Source organism: Gracilinanus agilis, chromosome 5 (assembly GCF_016433145.1).
Source record: "Gracilinanus agilis isolate LMUSP501 chromosome 5, AgileGrace, whole genome shotgun sequence".
In the NCBI taxonomy this organism is placed as follows: Eukaryota; Metazoa; Chordata; class Mammalia; order Didelphimorphia; family Didelphidae; genus Gracilinanus; species Gracilinanus agilis.
In genome coordinates this window covers 47002234-47023398 of record NC_058134.1, presented here as the reverse complement: position 1 = coordinate 47023398, position 21165 = coordinate 47002234, and the positions used below count along the sequence as shown (strand labels likewise).

Genomic DNA, 21165 nt, shown 5'->3' with positions numbered 1-21165 from the left:
CTTTCTTTCTTTCTTTCTTTCTTTCTTCCTTCCTTCCTTCCTTCCTTCCTTCCTTCCTTCCTACCTTCCTTTGAATAATCACTAAGTGTCATTTCCAAGGCAGAAGAGTGATAAGGGCTAGGCAATTTGAGTTAAGTGACTTGCCCAGGGTCACACAGCTAGAAAATGTCTGAGGTTGTATTTGAACCCAGGACCTCATGTCTCTTGGCCTGAATGTCTATCTCTTGAGCCACTTAGCTGGCCCTCGGATTTCTTTTCTTTTTTTTTTTTTTAATGTAAATGTACTTTTTCACCTATACTTTTGATAGTTTTTCTGAAAGCAAAAATGTGAAATGCTCCAAATTAATCTCATTATGGTTCCCAAAAAAAAAAAAAAAAAAAAAAGACTGTTTCCTGCTTAGTCAAAATTTTCCCCTGTAACTCCCCTCACTGAGTGCAAGTGAGGAGTCATGAATTTATAGAAATCTCAAGAGTGACGACTTCCTCTGGTTTATTCAGGAGCAGAAAATTATTATATACTAGCTCTACTTATGATCAGCATGCATTTTCTTTCTTTTTTCTTTTTTTAAACCCTTACCTTCCATCTTGGAATTAATACTGTGTATTGGTTCCAAGGCAGAAGAATGTTAAGGGCAAGGCAATAGGGGTTAAGTAACTTTCCAGGATCACACAGCTAGGAAGTGTCTGAGGTCAGATTTGAACCCAGGATCTCCAGTCTCTAGGCCTGACTCTCAATCCACTGAACCACCTAGTTGCCCCCCAGCATGCATTATCTTGAATGAATAGCTAGGAGCAATGAGAAAGGGGAAGAAGGCAAGGTAGAGCCTGGCACATGTACCATTGCAACATTGGGCTATAGAACGCCTATCTCTCCTTAGGTACTTGGGGTACACTTTTCTAGACAGTGGTTCCTAGCATATGGAAAAGTCTGTCTACAACCAATAACACACAGCTGCCAAGGCAGCTGAATAAATCTCCTGGGACGGCCAGATGCAGAGCCTCACTACACTAGACATAAAGGAGGAAAGAAGAAGAATACTTTGCTCCCTCTATGGATTTGCAATTGTGTTTTTGACCACATTTTCTAGGATTAGGAGGGGAGAATCCCAGGGATGTCTATACTTGTTACTCTGTGTTATTGTTTAAGAAACCATGGTGATGTGTGGAAGTCAACACAGCCATCCAAACTTCTTGATCCCTTCTGCATTTCTGGCTTCTCTGACTGTAAGATGGGAGAAGTGCCCCCAAAGTCTTTCCTGTGGTTTCTGGGTAGAAATACAGACCAAAAAATCCACTTCAAATAAATGTGTGTTCCTTAGACAAGTTTGCTCATTTGGAATCCAATTAATGGCAGTCTCTGGACAACTTTGGACTCAGAAATTCTGAAGCAAATGAAGTAAATCCATATAATAAATACTGGTGGCAAGTTCAAAAAGAAAACAGCTATCATATATATGATAGATATTTGTCAAATGAAGTGAATTTTAGGTCCCCTTCTCCTCAGCCTCCCTCCCCTTAAAGAAGGTGTCCAAAGAAATATTAGACAATATAAAACAGAAAGTGTAAGCTCCTTGGACTATCCTGTTTTCAACTTTATATCCCTGATTCCTGGTATTTAATAACTGCTTGTTGACTGACTTAAGTCCCCAGCACCTACCATTCCCTGGCACGTGGTTGAAAGCTAAATAAATGCTTTGTTGTGGACTGATTGATTGGTTTGACTGAATGAAACGGTTGGTTTTTTAGGACAAAGAATACTGTCTAATTCATACCAGAGCTCCCTAAAGTCCCTTTATGCTAACTATGTTGTAAAAAAATAACTTTTAAATCATTTTTTATTTCTTTTAAAAATATTCTGGCATTTTAGATTCACTGCTTGCCTATATGTTTTGACATGGAATCTGCCCTTTGAAATGTAATGTTTATATTTCTATGACATCCCAAACATGGGAGTTTTGTTTGATGACGAAAATGAAGTTCTTCTCTTCTCTTCTTTCCCACGTTTGGGCCAAACAGAAGTACTCAGCTGTGTCCCTCTGCAATATCTCTACGGAGGTCCTGAAAGTCATCAACGCCACGGAAGAACTGATAGCAGAATCAAGCGGTCCCTGGGATTTCCCAGCAGATCCTCCAGAGAGGGAGAAAGGACCATTTCCTCTTGGGACAGACCATGCGAGGCTTGATGAGCAACTCACCTCCCTGGAAGAAAATGTAAGCATGTCAGTGTGCAAACCCTGCTCAGGTTTGATCAGGGAGGGTTACGTGATCTGCCCTGTGAGTGGATGACTAGCCGTGACTCACGGATGTCTCCGAGCTTAGCACAGTGCCTGGCACATACGAGGAAGTTAATAAATGTTGGTTGAAGTAATAAATGTTGCTGACTTGACTTGAGCTAGGAAATGGGTGCAGCGTGGTTCCGTGGAAAGAGTCCTGGTGCTTAGAAGACCTGATTTCAAACTCCCTCTTCTCTAACTTGTATAATCGTGGGAAAATCATTTTTCTCTCTGCAGACTTCAGTGAGTTTATCTATGTGATGGGGATGAAGGACTGTTTTTCCTCTACATGCCTTCCGTCCCTCAATCAGTGATGACCTCTGAAATAAATATGTCTCCACGGGGCCATATGAATTCTCCACTCTCCGCTGGTGTTCTTCTTTTCTCTTTTCTCTGTCCAACCATCTCCCATAAGATTGTAAAGCCTACATATCCTGCCAGAGACAATTGGTGCCGAGAGGGAAATCTTACGTGTGAACCCTGGATAGCACAGTATAAGGGAATGAGATGTACTTGCATCCACAGATTCAAATCAAATCCAGGCTTCCTTCAGCCATGGAGGCAGTGTGGTAGACAGTGACTGCATAGGACCTGGAATCAGGATGATCTGGGTTTGAACTCCATCACACCTTAGCTAGGAGACCTTGGGCAAATCACTTACCCTTTCTAGGCCTCAGTTCCCTCCTCTCCAAAATGGGGATAATTAAAATAAATGTAGCACTTACCTTGCAGAGTTGTGGAGAAGCTCAAATAATCTAATAGAGAGAAAGCACTTTGTAATGCTTATTCACTTGCTTGTACTTTATTTTCCTTAGGTGTGAAATAAGGGTGTTGAATGAGATAGTCAGTGGGACTCTTCCAAGCTCTAAATCCTATAGGCCTGTGATTTATTTAGTACTTGACTGTAGCACTTCGTATATTCTACCCCCATTTAATCCTCATGATAATTTAGTGAGGTGACAAGAAGAGTGACTCGGCCAAAGGCACACTCCTAGTAAGTGACAGAGTCAGGACCACAACACAGACCTTTTGGACATCTAGTATGGCATTCTTTCTCCTCAAGAAATCAGTTAAACCAAATCATTCCACTTCTTGGAATCGTTCTCAAAAGCTATCTGCTATACCCTAGCAAGGACTCTTAATCTTAATTTTTTCTCTTTTGATATTTTGATATTTCAATATAACTGGCTTCTCTTGGAATCCTTTTGTAGTTTTTTTTTTATTCTTTTAGGAATACTTCAGTGAAAAGAACTATGAATTTCACCAGACTGCCAAGGAGATCTGTGACATTAAAAAAAAAAAACCAACAGCTTTTTCCCTTGGAGTTCTATAGTCTGAGACATAAAAGGCAGGACCTGCCACCAACAAATTTCTTAACCTTGAAGTATTAAAGCATTATAATTGAGCTTCGATCTTGGATAATCCCCATTACTAATACTGAAATATTATTATACACTTGGGCAATAACAATAACAACATCTAGATAGTGTTTTAAGGCTTGTAAAGCATTTTACAAATGATTATAACTTGAAATGCTTAGACTTAACTTACAATAGACATTTCTCCTGAATCTCACTCTGAGTTCCTATGCCAGGCATTTAATAGGATTATTTCCCTGTCAGACAGATAGGTATATTTCAGGGGCTTCCAGTAGACATCACACTCCACCCAACCTTATTTCCATTCTTCTATTCATTAAGCCTTCCTGTTCTAAAGACATCCACCTGGACTCAGAATACAAGTGACACTAGTAATCTCATCAACTCCAAAGAGATAAAAGCAATGATTTTGTATTCTTGAAGAGAGGATGCTCTAAGGAGGAGGCTTTTGAAAACAGGTTTTCCTGTCAAGGAGTTTTCAAATGTCTCTCCGGCATTCTCTTCTGTAGGGAAATATTGGTCCCCAGCACTTCCTTTTCTCATTTCACTTTTAGAAGCCATTCCACCATATTTCTGGGAGCCTTTTCAAGGTTGTTTTATAAAGAATAAGGAGTAGTGGTGAAACGTCCACTACCTCTTTTGAAAAATCTGTTGAATTTGTCAACCCAGGAAGCATGGAGACATATTTTTTTGTCTTCCCTAGGAAGGAATCCAGAAATGCATAGAGAAAGAGGACTGTTCTTTTGTTGAAAGAATTTTTTTTTCTAGACTTTTTTTGAGAGACTGAGGCAGGCGATTTTCTATTTTGCTTTTCTTTTTAAAGACCACCCATTAATTCTTTTCTCATCATTCTGCAAAATCAAAGCAACAAGCATTTATTGAACACCTACTGTGTGCCAGTCACTGCTAAGCACTAGGAATACAAGGAGAGACAAAAATCAACTCTGGAACATCTCACAGTTTAATGGAGACAACATGCAAACCAGCTACATACAAGACAAACTGAGGATAAACTCAGAGGGAAGGCACTAGAATGAACAGAGACTGGAAGGTTTGGAAGATTCCTGTGAAACATATACATTTAGCTGAGACCTGAAGGAAGCTCAGAAAGTCAGGAATAGAGATGAGGTGGGAAAACATGGATGTTAGCCAGTGAAAATGTCCATGTTGGGAGATGAATACTTTATCAAATTCCCTCCACCAAAGTCTTCCTTGGGTGCATAATTGTAGTGCAGTGTGGAAGGCACTCTGGATCCTCAAAGATGATGAGACACTAGAATGAGATCTCAATGAGGTTGGTCCTTCCAAACTGGTGAAGGGCTTAACTTCTGTTACCAGAGTAGACATGAGCATTGTTTTTGGTGGTAGAGGTATGAGAGCAGACTTCCTCCTCCCAGTGCATACCCAAAGAGCAGACTGATAATGAGGAGACAATTCAGATATGATTAGAAACTCGTGAAGAGAAACGCAAGAAAAATCAGAATAATTGGGTGCTCATATCCAGTACTGCCTAAGAAAGCCAAGAGTTGATAGAGACTAGCATTATAGAACCCTCGATCTAGACCCAGGAGGGACAATGGAAAGATCCTAGTCTAGTCTTCTTTTTACAGAAAAGGAAACCAAGACCCAGTGAGCTAAAGGCACCTGCTCAAAGACATGGACTGTAAGGAAGCAAAGTCAAGATTCCAATCAGCTCCCGAGACTCCAGTTTCCAAATTCAGCCACCTTTCAGCCATGCCCAAATCAAGAGACCCGAGTTTTTGTTGAGCTTCTGCTATTTAGCAGTCACACAGTGTTGGACGGGTCACCTCGCTTCCCTTTGGATTGGTCTCTTCTCCTGTCTCTCTCTCCATTCTAAACCTTTCTCCACTCAGCACAAAAGCAATTCTTTCATTAAAATGTTATCCAGCTAGTCCAGAAATCTATATCAGTATTCATAAATGCCTTTTCCGTCCTCGACCCTGGGATAGAAAGACCAGCATGAAGTCGTTCCTGCCCTCAAAGAGCGTGTTCTGGCCAAGAGGGCCCGGCTGTGATTTGTCCCCTCCTTTGTAGGTGTACCTGACGGCAGGCACGGTCTATGGGCTCGAGGGCCAGCTCAACGAGCTGGAGGATGCTGCGCGCAGAATCAGCAGCACCACCGGGGAACTGGAGCTCGCTGAGCTCGAGGACCAAGTGGCCACCGCAGCCGCCCAGGTGCACCACGCCGAGCAGCAGGTGAGAATGTCTCTTGTCCTCGTCCCAAGTCCGTACTAGTGCGGAGTCCCAAGATGGCAGGACTGCAGGGGATCTTAGAAGCCAACTAGCCTAAACCTCTGCACCCGCTTTGCAGATGAGAAACTCAGGCCCAGAGAGAGGGACTGACTTGCCCAAGGCCACCGGGGTGGTAAGTGCAAGAGCTAGAACTTAAACCATGTACACGTGCTTATTCTGTCCCTGATTCTATCATTCTTATTAGAATTTGATCAATAAACATCTCTTCCTATACTCTAAATGCTTGGAAAAACTGAACTAGATGGCTTGTCTTTCTTTAACCCTTTCCCCCCATCCCTGATAATCAATGCCCTTAAATTATGTTTTTCCTTCTTTTCCAAAACTTTTCCTCAAAGAGGAGTCTAATAAACTCATTTAATTTAAGGTAAAAAATGAATGATACCAGCTTGTGCTCCAATAACATAACTGTGGAAGACCCCCTAGTCACCTTGGTACCTCCATGAGGGATTAGAGCAAGGCTTTAGGAGAGCATAAAATTATTCACATATCAAAAATTCTTATTCACTGCAGCTTATTCACTGGGGGTATTAAAATGGTCTCCGTCTCCTCCTTTGAGGTTCTACTTAGCCTCTAGAGGCCGCTCTTGGAGTAATTCAACACGTTCTGGGTACCAGGGTAGTGCCAGGCCTCTTCATATGTTATCCTTTGCCTTAGCAGCCCCATCCTACGCCCTCCATTTCTGATCACTTTTGGTGGATTTAAAAAAAATTTCTCTCAAAGAAGTCATCATTGGTGATACATTATAGCCTACTTAAGCCTGCTGTGTGTCTGATCATCCTGCTTTCAGTCACCTATAATTTTGGTTATTTGGAAATTATGATATTCCATAATTTGCCAGCAAATAGAATTACTAAGAGTGTATTGATAGGGGAGAAATGATGCCTTTTTGCCATAACACATGAAACCTTTGGAAGAATAAACTAATCTCAAGCTTTTTTCTCATAAACATTTCTAGTGATCCTCTAAGGCAGTGATTCCCAAAGTGGGCGCCACCGTCCCCCCGGTGGGTACTGCAGCGATCCAGGGGTGGTGATGGTCACAGGTGCATTGATCTTTCCTAGAAATTGCTATTAAATTTTTTTTAAAAATTCATTTCCAGGGGTGCTAAGTAAATTTTTTTTTTCTGGAAAGGGGGCGGTAGGCCAAAAAAGTTTGGGAACCACTGCTCTAAGGGAACATTAATCCTTACTCTCTGGGAAGGTAGACCTATAGAATCTAGAATCGACTTGGCTGATGTCAGTTTAAAAAAAGTATTTGAAAGACTTTTAACAATCCTATTTTCTTCTTCCTGCCTGCCTCCATTTTTCTGTGCTTTAAGATTTCAGATATCGAGAGCAGGATTGCAGCTCTGACTTTGGCAGGGTTGAACGTGGCTCCGTGTGATCGTCTGACAAGGAAACGGGATCAGAAGCAAATGAACCAGGTTCATTTTCTTTATCAAACTATTGAACACATGGAGAATTCTAGGAGAAAAATAAAGGCTTTTTGTCTTTAAAAATATAATGAAACATGTAAAACCCAGTGGAATTTCTCATTGGCTATGGAGGGGGAGGGGAGAGAAAGGACATGAATCATGTAACCATGGAAAAATATTCTAAATCGATGAATTAAATAAATTTTTTCAAAGTGAAAAAAAATATTGATCCGTATGTTCTGTTCATAGGTACAGACTATCGACACATCAAGACAGCAGAGGAGAAAACTCCCAGCCCCACCAGTGAAAAGTATGTTTTTAAAAAAATCATTGAAAATTAGCTGTCTCTAAATTGAATGATTCAAAGAGGAAGGGGAGATAGGAATTGAGATAAATGGAAAGCTCTCTTCTCCTGAATAGCCCTTTCAGAACCTTTCAGTGAAGGCTTCTCAGTAAACTTTGTCCCTCACTTACTTCTTTTCAGATGAGAAAATGGAGGCTGCTTCACTAACTTCTATTAAAACATTTAACCGGAATTTCATACTCCAAGGGTCTATGACACAAAGGACTAAAGAAAGAAAGAGTACTGCCAAGGACTTGATGGTAAATGTCATTCTCCTCCGTGCCATTTTCTCAAAGGATACTAATTCCAGGCAAGACCACTTCTCAATATGAACCCTGGGAGCCGTGGCCCCTGTTTTAATGGAACCCCAGAGTCTGACTCACAGGATGACAAGTAGACTGTCTCGAATTACCTCTCCATCCGTCAGCATCCTTTGTTTGCAATTCAAAGCCTTCCCAAACCAGCCCCTTCCTACCTTTCCTTTTACTGGAAAGTATAAGTGAAATCCTTTACATCCCCCCTACCCAATCTACAACTCGGCTCCTCTGGCCCACTTGACACTTCACCTCCCATATCCGAACCTTCGAACTGGCGTTCCTCCATCCCTGGGATGTGCTGCCACCTCCTCCCCTCCTCGAGTCCCACCTTCTGCAGGGGTGCAGGGGTAGATACCTTGCTGTAACTATGCCTGGTCTTTAGTGTGTTGTAGCCCCAGTTAGAATGTGAATCCCTTTAGGGACTTCATTTTTGCCTTTCTTGAGATCTCCATCACTTAACATAGTGCCTGGCACTTCAGTAAATGCTTGTTGGCTGACCCCTACATCCAAAAGGGCTTACTATGTGCCAGTCATTGGGTTAAGCATTGGAAATACCGTTCCCCCCCCCAAAAAAAAACCAAACAAACCATTGATATAAAGGATAACATCTCCAGGGACTTGACAACAATCTGTACATCCATAGGTTATTATTATTTATTTAATCATTTTGTGGATCTGCAAAAATAGCCTGAGCTTAATTTAGTTATTTCTCATGCCTTACTATGTGCCAGGCATTGTGCTAAGTGCCAAAGATCTAAAGAAAAACAAAAACAGGGTCTCTGACCAGAAGGGACTTACATGCTAATTGGGGCTATAACATACAGAAAATTAGATATATACATACACATATGTATATTTATACTTACTATATATAGATGCATATGGTACATATGGATAGATAGATAGATGGATGCATGGATACATGGATGGATAGATGGATGGATACATACATACATACATATATGCATGCATGCATACATACTAGGCTTGCTCTTCACTTCTGACACTTAGCCTCCTGGCTTTCAAGTCTTATCTCAGCTTGTGAGGAGGTCTTTCCCGATCCCCTCTTGCTGTTAATTCTTTCTTAAGTTCCCTGTACTATATATCTCTATCTACTTGCCAATCTGTATCATATGTTTATATTCTATATATATTTATATATAAAACTATATATTTATATCTATATATATACTATAACTATAAATAGATAAATTATATCTACTACTTACATATATATATGTAAAATAAAGAAATCTCATCAAGAAGACATTAACAGCGGGGAAGACTGAGAAAGACCTACTGTAAGAATAAGGTATGAACTGTCTTTTTTTTCCATGTAAGACATGTTTCCATATTAATCCTTTTGTGGAAAAAAAACTTGAACAAATAAAATGAAGAAAGTGAAGTATAGTAGGCTTTGGCCTGGATTGAGACTCCCATCAGTTCTTTCTCTGGAGTCAGATGGCATTTTTTATAATGAGAGCTAAGTCTTGAACAAAGTCAGGGACATTAGGATTCAGAAGTGAGGAGGAAGCATAGTCCAGTGATGGAGAACATCAGTGCATTGGTCTGTCATGACTATGGACACAGAGTAGGACTTCTAAAAGCAGAGTTCATTGAGTAAGGGTTTCCCACAATCTTTGGAGCTTTTTGCTAGGGATACTCAATTCAAGTGGACAAACATTTGCTAAGTACCTACTGTGTGCAAGACACTGGGTGTATACTCTTACCCAACCCACAAAGAGGGACAGTGCATTTTTGTGGGAATTCCAAAACTCTTTCTCAAAATATTTCCTACACCTTTGATCTTTAGAATTTTTTCAATCTGCATCCTGCTTAAATCCTTATCAAGCAGTTTAAAAGCCATCATTTTGACTTGCAAACATTGTAAAACTGTTCTTTAGTACTCCATGACTGTATGTCTGCTTAAGCTTCTTATAAAGTCCAAGAATAATACAAGAAGTCCAAAAATTAAGTAGGTTGGCTTACCCCTCATAAGGCACCATTTTCTCTAAGTAGATATGAGAATTTTCAACCAGGAATTTGCAACTTCTCCTAAACTTCTTTGAGTTCCAGTTGTGTAAGGTCAACCCAGGAAGAGGTCAGAGCAAAAACATAAAGATTTAAAGCTGATGGCCACCTTAGAGAAATCAAGATAGACAAGCATCATTTTATAAGTAGTCCTTGAGAAAGGATGTGACCTGCTGAGGATGTTACTGAATAAGTAATAGACTGAAAATCCAAACCATAGGTCCCTTCAGCCCTTTATGTAGCCTCCTTAGGTTTTATAGTTAGACATAGGATCATAGGACTAGAGCTAGGACTCCAAAAGCTACTATCTATATTAAATACACCTATATATGTACATGTCACCCTCATTAAAACAGAAGCTTCCAGAAGCCAAGAGCTATTTCATTTTTGTCTTTGTATACGCAACCCTTAACACAGTGTTTATGCTGATAAATAGTTACCTAAGAAATGTTTGTTGATTAATAGAATGAACTACTCTATAACTCCCTCACTTTACAGAAAACATTAACCTGCCCAAGGTCACACGAGAATTGAGCATCAGAGATGGGACTCAGTAAGGGTGCCTGTCCCTGCTAGATTTTTATTTGATTTTTCAGTCCCTATTCATCCATTCTCCCAGATCTCCTTCTTCTACAACAATTAATCCCTGCCCTTATATCTAAAAATAACTATATACTTCGAGGCTGACAAAATGAGGGATAATATATAATTTGGGAAAATTCTGGAGAGGGTGCAGCACTTTTGATGGGACAGTGGATTATTTATCTAAATGCCAGCATAGTCTTTGAACTTTGGCCAAATAATTGTTGTTCTTGAAGTAAAAGTCTTATGAAGGAAGAAAAAGCAACATAGCACTGTGAATAGAGTACCAGACTTGGTCAAGAAGATCTGAGTTCAAATAAAACTCTGATACTCACTGTGTGATCCAGCATAGTTTTACTGAAAGAAAACTGGCTCTGGAGTAGGAGGAACTGGATTTAAATCTTAACTTGATACCTAATACCTAATACCTTGGTCAATTCTCTTAGCTTCCAGAGACCTCTGTTTTGTCCTTTGTAAAATAATGGCATTGGCTTATATGACCTCTAAGTCTTTTTTGACTCTTCACTTCCTTGTTTTACTATGTAATCACCTAGGATTTATCTATTACTTTTTATTGTTGTAGTTTATTTGTTTTTAAATCATGTCTGACTCTTCATGGCTCCATTTGGAGTTTTCTTGGCAAAGATATTGGTGTGGTTTGCCAGTGGATGAGAAACCAAAATCCTACCATATGTTGTCTACAAGAAACAAACATGAGGCAGGTAGGCACACACAGGGTAAAGGTAAAAGGCTGGAGGAAAATCTATTGGGCATCAACTGAGAAAAAAGAAGGCAGGAGTCACAGCCATAATATCTGACAAAGCCAAAGTAAAAATAGATCAGATTAAAAGAGATAGGGAAGGTAATTACATCCTGATAAAAGGCAGCACAGACAATGAGGAAATATCAGTACTCAACATGTATGCACCAAATGGTATAGCATTCAAATTTTTAAAGGAGAAAATATTGGAGCTTAAGGAGGAAATAGTAAAACTATACTAGTGGGACACCTGAACCTTCTTCTATCAGATCTAGATAAATCAAATCAAAGAATAAATAAGAAAGAGGTAAGAGATGTGAATGAAATCTTAGAAAAAATAGTTAATAGATATATGGAGAATTTTGCCATTTGCTTTTCTAGCTCATTTGTCAAAGGAGGAAACTGAGGCAAACAGGTTTAAGTGATCACCAAGCTGCAATAATGGAAGGTATACCCCATGTTGACCACTAGTCCTATCCATTTGGTCACTAAGAAAGCTTAATGTAGAAATAGCCTGGTGTTCTTAGATGACCAGTCATTAACTTCTTAGACATTTTTACTCTTGCTAAGTGGACAGTCAATATTTTGCTAATATGTCGTTTTCTCTTTCTCTTAGGAACCAACTCCAGGATCCGCCATAATGTTTTAGTGGTACAGAACTCTACTGCCAATCACACACTGCCTCCAGCTGTATACACCAGTGCCTTTCTTGAACAGCCATTGTATACAGTATGTCCCATAGAAAATAGGCCCCAGAGGAGCATTGCTTCCTCTGGGAGCAGGGCTTTCTTTTTGTCTTGGATACCTCATTGAGAAAGCTGTCCAAGGCTTCAGCATTCTGGTCTGCTAGTGGAAACTTTGCCTTATGTTCCCTTGAGAATCCAGGAAGGATACTAAGATACCAAGTTTCCAAAGCAAAGTTCTTTGTTTTACAAATGGCACTTTCCCCCTCCCCTGTCAATCAATTGTGCTAAAGAATGTCGTCTTTTAAGATAATGTATGTGACTTTTTTTTTGGTAGCCCTGATTCCACCAGATGTCTATCAAAATTCCATCTGGTAAAAGAGGAAAAGAAAATTTAGCCCACTCCTACTGGCCACTTAGTTCTTACAAAGACCTTTCTGACTTATGCATGCTAAAGAAAATGGACCTAGTAGTGAATGCTAGATTCACTGATGTTGGAAGTGGTAAGAGTGCAGTTTTCATTCTTAAAAAGAAAAGGAAAAAAAAAAACTACCAATGAGCAGAGGCATCTGTTATTCCCCTCTCCATCTGCCAGGCTTCTGGCTCATGGTTCTTACGGTTATTTTTATTAGTTTGCAGTCACGAACTATGATGTCACATTCCACCAGGACAGCTCCTGGTGAAATAAATATGGCACACCTAAACAAAGACATATATTTATGTTTTATCTCCATCCCAGGGACTATCCTGTAATCTGGGCAAGTCACTGGTACCTCAACCCCTTCAGCAACAATTGGGGATTCATCTGTTGAGCAGGGGCCCATGGACCTTCTTAGGACTTAACCTTTCCCACACCAAGGAAAGAAAAGTGATGGGAAGCACATCTCAGAACTCGCCTTCTGAGCTTTATTCAAAATTAAGGATGTGCTATTTAGTACTACTCTTAGCTCACACACTTAGATTATATTATACAGCTTCCAAAGTCCTTTCCCTCCCTGTGGGAGATAAGTAGTGAATATAGTAGTATCCCCATTATACAGATAAAGAGATTAAGACTGGTTTTTAGAAGCAGAAGATTCAAACCTATGTCTTCTCACTCCCAAATCCAGGGCTCTTTTCACCAAATAAAGGTCTATTGGGGAGGATTATAATAGAAGAGTACAAAAGACAAGGTGAATACAAAGTTACTTACAATGCAAATTAGTGAAAGCCAATTGGAAAATGATTTGACTCAATCAAATTGTTTCAAAGGAAATACTAAAAACCTTTCCCACCACAAAAATTATCATCATAAGCAACGTGACTCCAGGTGATAAAGCATAGCATCAATAAACTGTGATGTTTTTCTGTGCATGTGTGGACAGCAGGAATATGTAATAAATTTGTGTCAAATTACAGTCTGTTCACAAAAATAAACAGACCTAAAAACTTAATTCAGTAAAGTGGGTCATGTTTATTCATAAGTTATTAAAGGAGAATCTAATTAGGAGGGTTGAATTAATTGGAATGTCTCAAAAAAAAACCTCCCTTTACATCATTTTAACCTCTAGATGATTGGTTTGTCTGTTATACTATTCCCCAATCTTGGTGGCTACAGGTATGGGTCATGAGCTGACCCTGATGGTGGTTTGCATATTTGTCTAATTATACTATTTACTAATACTGTGTATGTGTTATCCAACTTAAAGACTCATTTGAATAGAGTACAATTTTTGGCTTTTGTTCCATTGGTGTGATTTAAAACAAAATGGAAAAGAAAAAAGCCCAAAATACAAAAAGCTCCAAGTTCAAAATAGAATGTTTTCCATAAAAAGGCATGAGAAGAAGCTACTGTTGTGTTAGTGTTAAAATATTCTGTCTTCCTTGACAAAAAATGTGTCCTGTGTAAGCATTGCAAAAAAAAAAAAAAAAAAAAAACAACAAATAACTGCTCTATGGCATTTGAATTTTTACAACGGTTTCCTTGTGCCAAATCTGTGAAAATTTAGTTTTATCATTCAAAAAAAAATCACAAAAGCATATGTTCTATCAATGCGGAGGATTATTTTGTCATCAAGTGATTTCAATCTTTAGTGTTAATATTTATATTTAGATTAATTTTTATAAATGAAAATATTTTAATGGTTTAAGAAAATTAAGACTCTTTAATGATTTCTTTAATGAAGTCTGAGTATCTGAGTACAAGTTAAGCTTGCCTTCATGTTATCTGCATCTTTGCCAAGAATTACTGTCGGGAGAAGTGATAACAGAGTAAAAGTCATTTATGAAAAATAATGTCTGTGCAGATGTGACTGATTTTTTTTCAAAGATAATATAAACCACCTACATACACACAGCGTTTAAGAGATGCATTCTGGGTATTCTCCAGCTGGGATTACCAGCACAATGGGTTTGACGGATACTTTTTTCCTGAATCAGGTTTTTTTTTGTTTTTTTTTTTTGACCATATGGACTGATTGTTTCAGCCTCAGGGAAACAGCCATAAGTTTTGCTCTGCACCCACCCTGTTGAATTGAATAACAGAATGCTTTCCCTCCTGTCCTTGAATTACCTCAAGTAAGTCATATGAATGAAAGAATCCCTGTCAGAAATTCTGGCTCTAACCTGGGGTTCTTTGTCCTTGGATAGATTTCAGGGGGTTCACAAACTTGGATGGGAAAGACATGGATTCCATCATCAGGGAGGAAATGGAAGGAACAACTTGACTGACTTTGCAGCAGCACCGGCTTGCCCAGAACTATTCCATGAAGCCCAGTAGCTGCTCCGGCTTCCCCTAGAACCCCTGGCTTTTCTGGGGCCGTGCTGCCTGCCCATTGCTGGCCACCAGCCCCAGCTCTCTCCCAGACCAATAGGCCCCTTCGGCTCACGTTGGACTGCTTCCATGGCATGAGCTGAATTCTGGATACGAATGGAATGGGACTCTGGTTGGAGGATAAGCTTTCCCTGGATTCCAGTTCTGAGAAATCAGTAACTTAACATAAATCATACGTATTTGTTGAACAGTAACGTGGCCAAGATGACCGGTTTTTTGTTACTTTTCTTTTGGTCTAACCCTATGATTATATTGTATTGAATGAGGAGATCCTTCCAACCAATGCACCTCAGCAGCTTTTCAGCATTCACTCTTGACTGCGCCATCTTGACTCTACCCCGGATCTCCAATCTCAGCAATTTACCCTCAATGGATTAGGGAAAGGAGAAGGGAGTGACCTGCCCCACACTTGGTACACAGAAGCAGGACTTTACCTCCAGTCCTCCTGACTCTAAGCCTAGTTCCCCATCTACTCTGCTGCAGAGAGCTGATAATCCCCCTTATTTTGAAATACAACCACGTTCCAACAGGAGTGGAGAATAAAGAAAGTATTCCGCCAGGGTCCGAAGCTCTCTCATTCAGCTGGGGCCTCCTGCACCCCCCACCCCATAGAGGCATAGGCACAGGCCACTGGTGACACACATTCTGATTAAAATATGCCTTATTGACCAATGGTGGCTAAAGCCTCTTCTGTCCGGCCAATTCAGAATATATGTCATTGGGTTATAGTGGTCATCAGTGTCTGTGTAACAGCCCAGGTTTTGTTTTAGAAAGGGCAGAATGAAAGGAACGTTGTGGCCAGTCCTAAGGATTAAGGCCAGTCAAGTCTGCTTTACTGACAGGTATCATCTGTGAAAAGAAAAGAATGAAATGACTGCGTTTCAATTCAGCTCACCTGTCCTACAAAGACATAAACAGAATCTCAGCGTCAGAAAGAGACCTCAGAGGCCAAATCATCTGCATCCGAATTGGAATCCCCATACCTGGCAAATAGTCATTGCTTTAAGACCTCCATTAAGAGGAATCCCCCTGCCCCCACCCCCAAAAGGCAGTCATCTCCCCCTTCCAGCCCTGATGTTAGAAGCTGCTTCTTTTACTCCTAAATCTGCCCTATCTGCTATTTCTACCCATCAATTCTAGTTCTACTCTATGGGGCCAACTCCTTCTTCCACATGTTTATTAAATCATCCCTACAAAGGCAAAAATGAGTGTGTTTCCCAGCAGCCCCTGCCTACTATGGGCCCCTCTCAGGGGAAAGTTTTATGCTCTCTCCAGCTCAGCACCTAAGAGAGAGTCTAGCACATAGTAGGTGCTTAATAACTCCATGAAGATTCATGGAATGATTATGCTCCTGAGTTTGACTACCTGACTGAGACCTTTTCCAAGTCCCAGATCATCAATTCTTTTTTTTTTTTTAACCCTTGTACTTTGGTGTATTGTCTCATAGGTGGAAGATTGGTAAGGGTGGGCAATGGGGGTCAAGTGACTTGCCCAGGGTCACACAGCTGGGAAGTGGCTGAGGCCGGGTTTGAACCTAGGACCTCCCGTCTCCAGGCCTGACTCTCACTCCACTGAGCTACCCAGCTGCCCCCCCAGATCATCAATTCTTAACCTGAACTAACTGCCCTGGAGTAAATTCCAAAGGTCCATGGACTTTGATGAGAAAGAGCTTGAATATCTTCAGTCATCTTTAACATCCCTTGTAGTCCTGTGTGTTTTAGGTTAAGAAGACCTGGTCTAAAATAATTAAGGGACTCTGGAGTCTATTCCTTCGGGCTGTACATCTGTGCCTATCAGGCAGACAGGCATTCATGAGGATCACAAGCTAAGGAAAGCATTTCAAAGGGAGTTTGGGAAGGCACACCTGAGATTTCGGGGAGCCCACTGACCCCTCAGATTTCCTTACAAGAAGCCAATTCCAAGTTGCAGGATACAAGTATCATAGTAATGCTCTTCTAGCTCAGGGGTGGCTCTCCATCACTCTGATTGTAGTTACTTCCATGTAATTGCCTAACCAGTGGCTGATTATTTCTGCCTTTCCCATCCCTGTGTGTGATATACAGAAGTAATTACTCCTGGACCTGCTGAGGTTTCCGAAGCTCACTATGGCGATTAATCCACATGACTCCTGGTGATGTTAATAAGGATTAGGTGGTTTAAGGCAGCCCTGCATTGCACACTGTAGAACTTTGTCTAATCTCTACAACAAGGAACAAACTTGGATGGGAAAGAACCCAGCAGGAACACCCTATGGAAAACATTGTATATTAACTACCTCCCCATCACCCTCAAGTAAGGCTCTCCTGAAAAGAAAATAGCCTTTTCCCATCTGACTTGCTGCTCGCCCCCAGTCCTCACCAAATTTTCTCCCTCTTACTCTCCTTCTGGGATCAGCCTGAAAAGGGCATAATAATCCCTCATGTTATGGTTTGATTCAATCAAATGATCATTAAGCCCCCACTAGATGTGAATTTCCTGAGGGCAGAGACTATCTCATGTTTGTGTCTCTAGTGCCTGGTATACAGCAGATGCTTGACAAATACTCATTCATTCACACATTCAGAGCAAAAGGATAACTTTCCTGATGCAATTAAATTGTATTCACTTGGGTTTTAGACCACTATTACTATTGAGATATGCAACTGATGGGGAATTGGGACACTATTTAATTTATCTTATTGACAGAATATATCATTTTTATGGAATAATACAAACAGAATCAAGTGCGGAATGGCTAAATCTCACCAAGAATCAGTGAGTGTTTTGTCCCAATTCCTCTTCCCATTATGGCCTTTGGAGATCTAGAGCATAACCTAGCAGAGAGGTTGGTATCTCGTTGAGGAATCTGAGCATTTCACATTCATTGTTCTGGCTAAAGCCAGGAGGAATGAGTTTGCTGCACACACATAGCTTCAATCCAACACCCTTCCTGGACACAAACTACCTTTATATGAATTAAGTCCTTCCCATTCTTCTTTCCAGTCCATGATGTCACAGACACAAATTGTTTCTCAACCCTCCTTTAATATAATGCAAACAGCTGTCCTGGGTAGCCTACTTGCATGATCAATTGTTTAGATTTGCAGAGTGTTGCTGCACATGTTCGGGAAATTAAGTATAAGCGCCACTGGGAAGGAAGAAAGGAAAAAAGGAAAGAAGGAAGGAAGGAAGGAATATTTATGACAGGAATTGTGTTAAAGACTTTATAGATGTCTCATTTGATCCAGTCAACAACCCTGAGAGATAGGTGCTATTATTATATCTTTTACAGTTAAGGAAACTGAGGCAGACAAAGATTAAGCAATTTACTCAGGGTCATATGGCTAGTGAACGAGTTAAAATTTGAATTAAGGTCTTCCTACTCCAGATCCACTATTTTAAACACAGCTCCCTCATGGTAATGATTTTATTTTAACTTACTCTTATTGAGTTGGTTTATCTTTATTTCATACATTTGTTTTCATAGAATCATAGATTCAGAGGCAGAAGTTCAGAAACTATCTAGTCTAACTCCCTCATTTTACAGAGAAGAAAATGAATGATTAGACCACAGTACAAGCTCTGGTTATCTGACTTCAAATCCACACTCCTCCCAATTCATGCTTATATTCTGGTGATGACTCATTGTCACAATCCTTCTTACTGGTGTCTGCAGTACCCACACCCTAAGGACTCTATTTTGCTTCCTGTCATACTCTGGCTCCTATAATGTTCTTAAGGAGGCATATTTAAAATAATATTGTCAATATACAATCCATTAAGAGGTTTTCTTGCTTGTATCCTTGGATGCTTTATCATGACCTGGAGGGAACATTGGCTATTCAAAAGCTATGTCAGTGGAGCACAATCTCTGTCTGACCCAGTTGGGACATCTTCAAGTCCAAGCCCAGATGCCATGTCTGTTATCTAAGGCACAACCTAACCAAGTTGGGAGAGGATCATCATCAAGTTGACTCCAATAACTCTTTACCTACCAAGGTGTAGAGGGATCACCATCTACATTAGTGGAGAGAATGACAACACAATCAAAATCATGGATAATTCACTGAATTTAAAGTATTCAACAGGCAGATATTAAAAGGTTAAAGGAATCTTTTCTTTTTTCTGTTATGGAATGAAGTGATAAAATTCATGTCATTAAAAGAATTAAATAATGTGATTTTAAATTATGAAGACATCTACTGAATGTCCCTTCAAGGACTATCTACAACAGTGTATTGCTTTTAAAATGGATTCTGTGGACCTAGTGGAGGGTATGTGTGTGTATACACAAATACATATAAGATATAAAATCTATATATAATTTTATACATAATGATGTATTACATGCGATTAAAAAGTTGGATATATTTCCTTTATAATCCAATATGTTTTAGTTTAAACATTTAAATAAATTATTTTGAGAAGCTGTCCATGTACTTAACTAGATTGTCAAAGGGATACATGACTCCAAAAAAGATTAAGAACCCCCAGATTAGACCCTAATGCTTGTGCCTTTAGTCTTTGGCTGATGTTACTTTGGAATTCTGCTATATGTATCAGAATTAGAGTCAGGGAAAAAAACCTAATGACTATTAATGTTTATGGGGAGGTGATTAATGCCACCTATCAACTAGTTGGCTAACTCTTTGTTTCCCAAAAGAAATGATGTCAATTAATTTAATCTGATCAAACTAATATTCACTAGGTCTAGTAATGTGTCATTTTTATGGGCCTTTTCTCATAAAGTCATAATATGTCACAGCTGAAAGATTCCTTAGAAAACATCTAGTCTAACTCACACATCTCTTATCCCTATTGAAAGACTGAGTGTCCATATGATCCATTGTTAATATATTTGTCCAATGTATGAAAAAGACACATCACTGAGCCTTGCAACAGCAAACTGAATAAACAGGCACTAGAGATTTAGTAAAACCTTGTAGGGTAATAAAGTCCATGGCTTCCATTTTAACTTCATTAACTGGGCAATAAAAGCTCTTTTTTTTAATAACTATCATAAATCCTCAGTTCTTAAATGTAAAGATGAATTTTAGAGGTAGTAAATGCTAATTGAGATTTTAAAGAAGCTATAATTAATGTGGTTGAATTAATGTTACTTCCCTGCCTTGATCTAGTAAATAGCCTAATGAATTTAATCAGAAATGAGGAGTAATGCATATTACCCAGCATTAGAATTTTTTTCCTGCTGCTTCCAACTGGAGACTTTTAATGGCTTACCATCATCATAATTATATTAACAATAATAATGTTATAATAATCATTTACATAAGTGTCATCTTTTATGGCTACAATGTGTTTTTACATGTATTTTCTTTTGGGGTCTTCTCAACTACACTGAGAGACTTATTGTCCCTATTTTAGACAGGATGAAAACCAAAGTTCAGAGAATTCATGACTTGACTATAGTTCCTTAGCTACAGAAGAATAGTGGAGCCAGAACTTGAATCCAGTTCCTTCTGACTCCAAGTCCAATGCTCTTCCCACTCAGCTACATTGCTTATATTGACAGATAAAGTTATAGTCTTATAGGATCCTTGACTAAGGCCAGGGACCACAAAGGCCATCTAGTCTACCAGAAGGTCTGTCTAATTAGTAACTTCATATGACAGACTAGGAAACTGAGGCCTTGGAGGTTAAGTAATACATTCATTATCCCATCACCACTATTATTAAATAGGAAATTTTGCTTGTTGACACAATAGCTTTGTCTTTTCCCTTCAGGAGTTTAGCTTGAAGGTAGAGCTCTTTCCTTCTCTATCCCCATCTACACAATTTCAGCACTCTTACCCCAGAATCAATCAATACACATTTATTAAGAATCTACTATGTGCCAAACACTGTGCTAAATACTGGGGATACAAAACAGGCAAAAGATGTCCCTGACTTCCAGGAGTTTACAGTCTAATGGAGGAGACAATGTTCAGGATAAATAGGAGATAATTAACAGAGGAAAGGCATTGAAATTAAGAGCAGCTGCTAGAAGGTGGGATTTTTAGTTGGTATTTAAAGGAAGACAGGGAAGTCATTAGTCAGAGCAAGGGGGATCAAAGCAAGGGGGAGAAAACCATTCTAGGAATGGGAGACAGCCAAAGAGAATACCAAGAACCAAGAAATGGAGGTTCTTATTGGGGGAACTACCAGGAAGCCACTTGTCACTAAATCAAAGAGGACTTGTCAAGAAGAAAGGTATAAGAAGACAAAAGGTAGGAAGGAGCCAAGTTATGAAAGACATTGAATGCCAAACAAAGAATTTTGTATTGGATTTTGGAGGCAATAAAGAGCTAGCTCCTGGAG

At 39.6% G+C, this 21165-nt stretch overlaps 1 protein-coding gene across 2 annotated transcripts in view; it reads left to right on the top strand.

Moving 5' to 3' along the window:
* Positions 1 to 13980, top strand: part of LOC123249169 (myosin VIIA and Rab interacting protein) — a 400862-nt gene extending 386882 nt beyond the window's left edge. The window contains exons 11-17 of one of the 2 annotated variants that reach the window (XM_044678157.1): positions 2017 to 2211; positions 5708 to 5869; positions 5985 to 6038; positions 7245 to 7349; positions 7590 to 7650; positions 7825 to 7943; positions 11990 to 13980. In XM_044678157.1, coding sequence (XP_044534092.1) covers positions 2017 to 2211; positions 5708 to 5869; positions 5985 to 6038; positions 7245 to 7349; positions 7590 to 7650; positions 7825 to 7943; positions 11990 to 12022 — 729 coding nt within the window. In that variant the 3' untranslated portion in view covers positions 12023 to 13980. The remainder of the gene's footprint in view (positions 1 to 2016; positions 2212 to 5707; positions 5870 to 5984; positions 6039 to 7244; positions 7350 to 7589; positions 7651 to 7824; positions 7944 to 11989) is intronic. The other variant, XM_044678158.1, reaches the window with a different exon arrangement.
* Positions 13981 to 21165: the final 7185 nt, after the last annotated feature.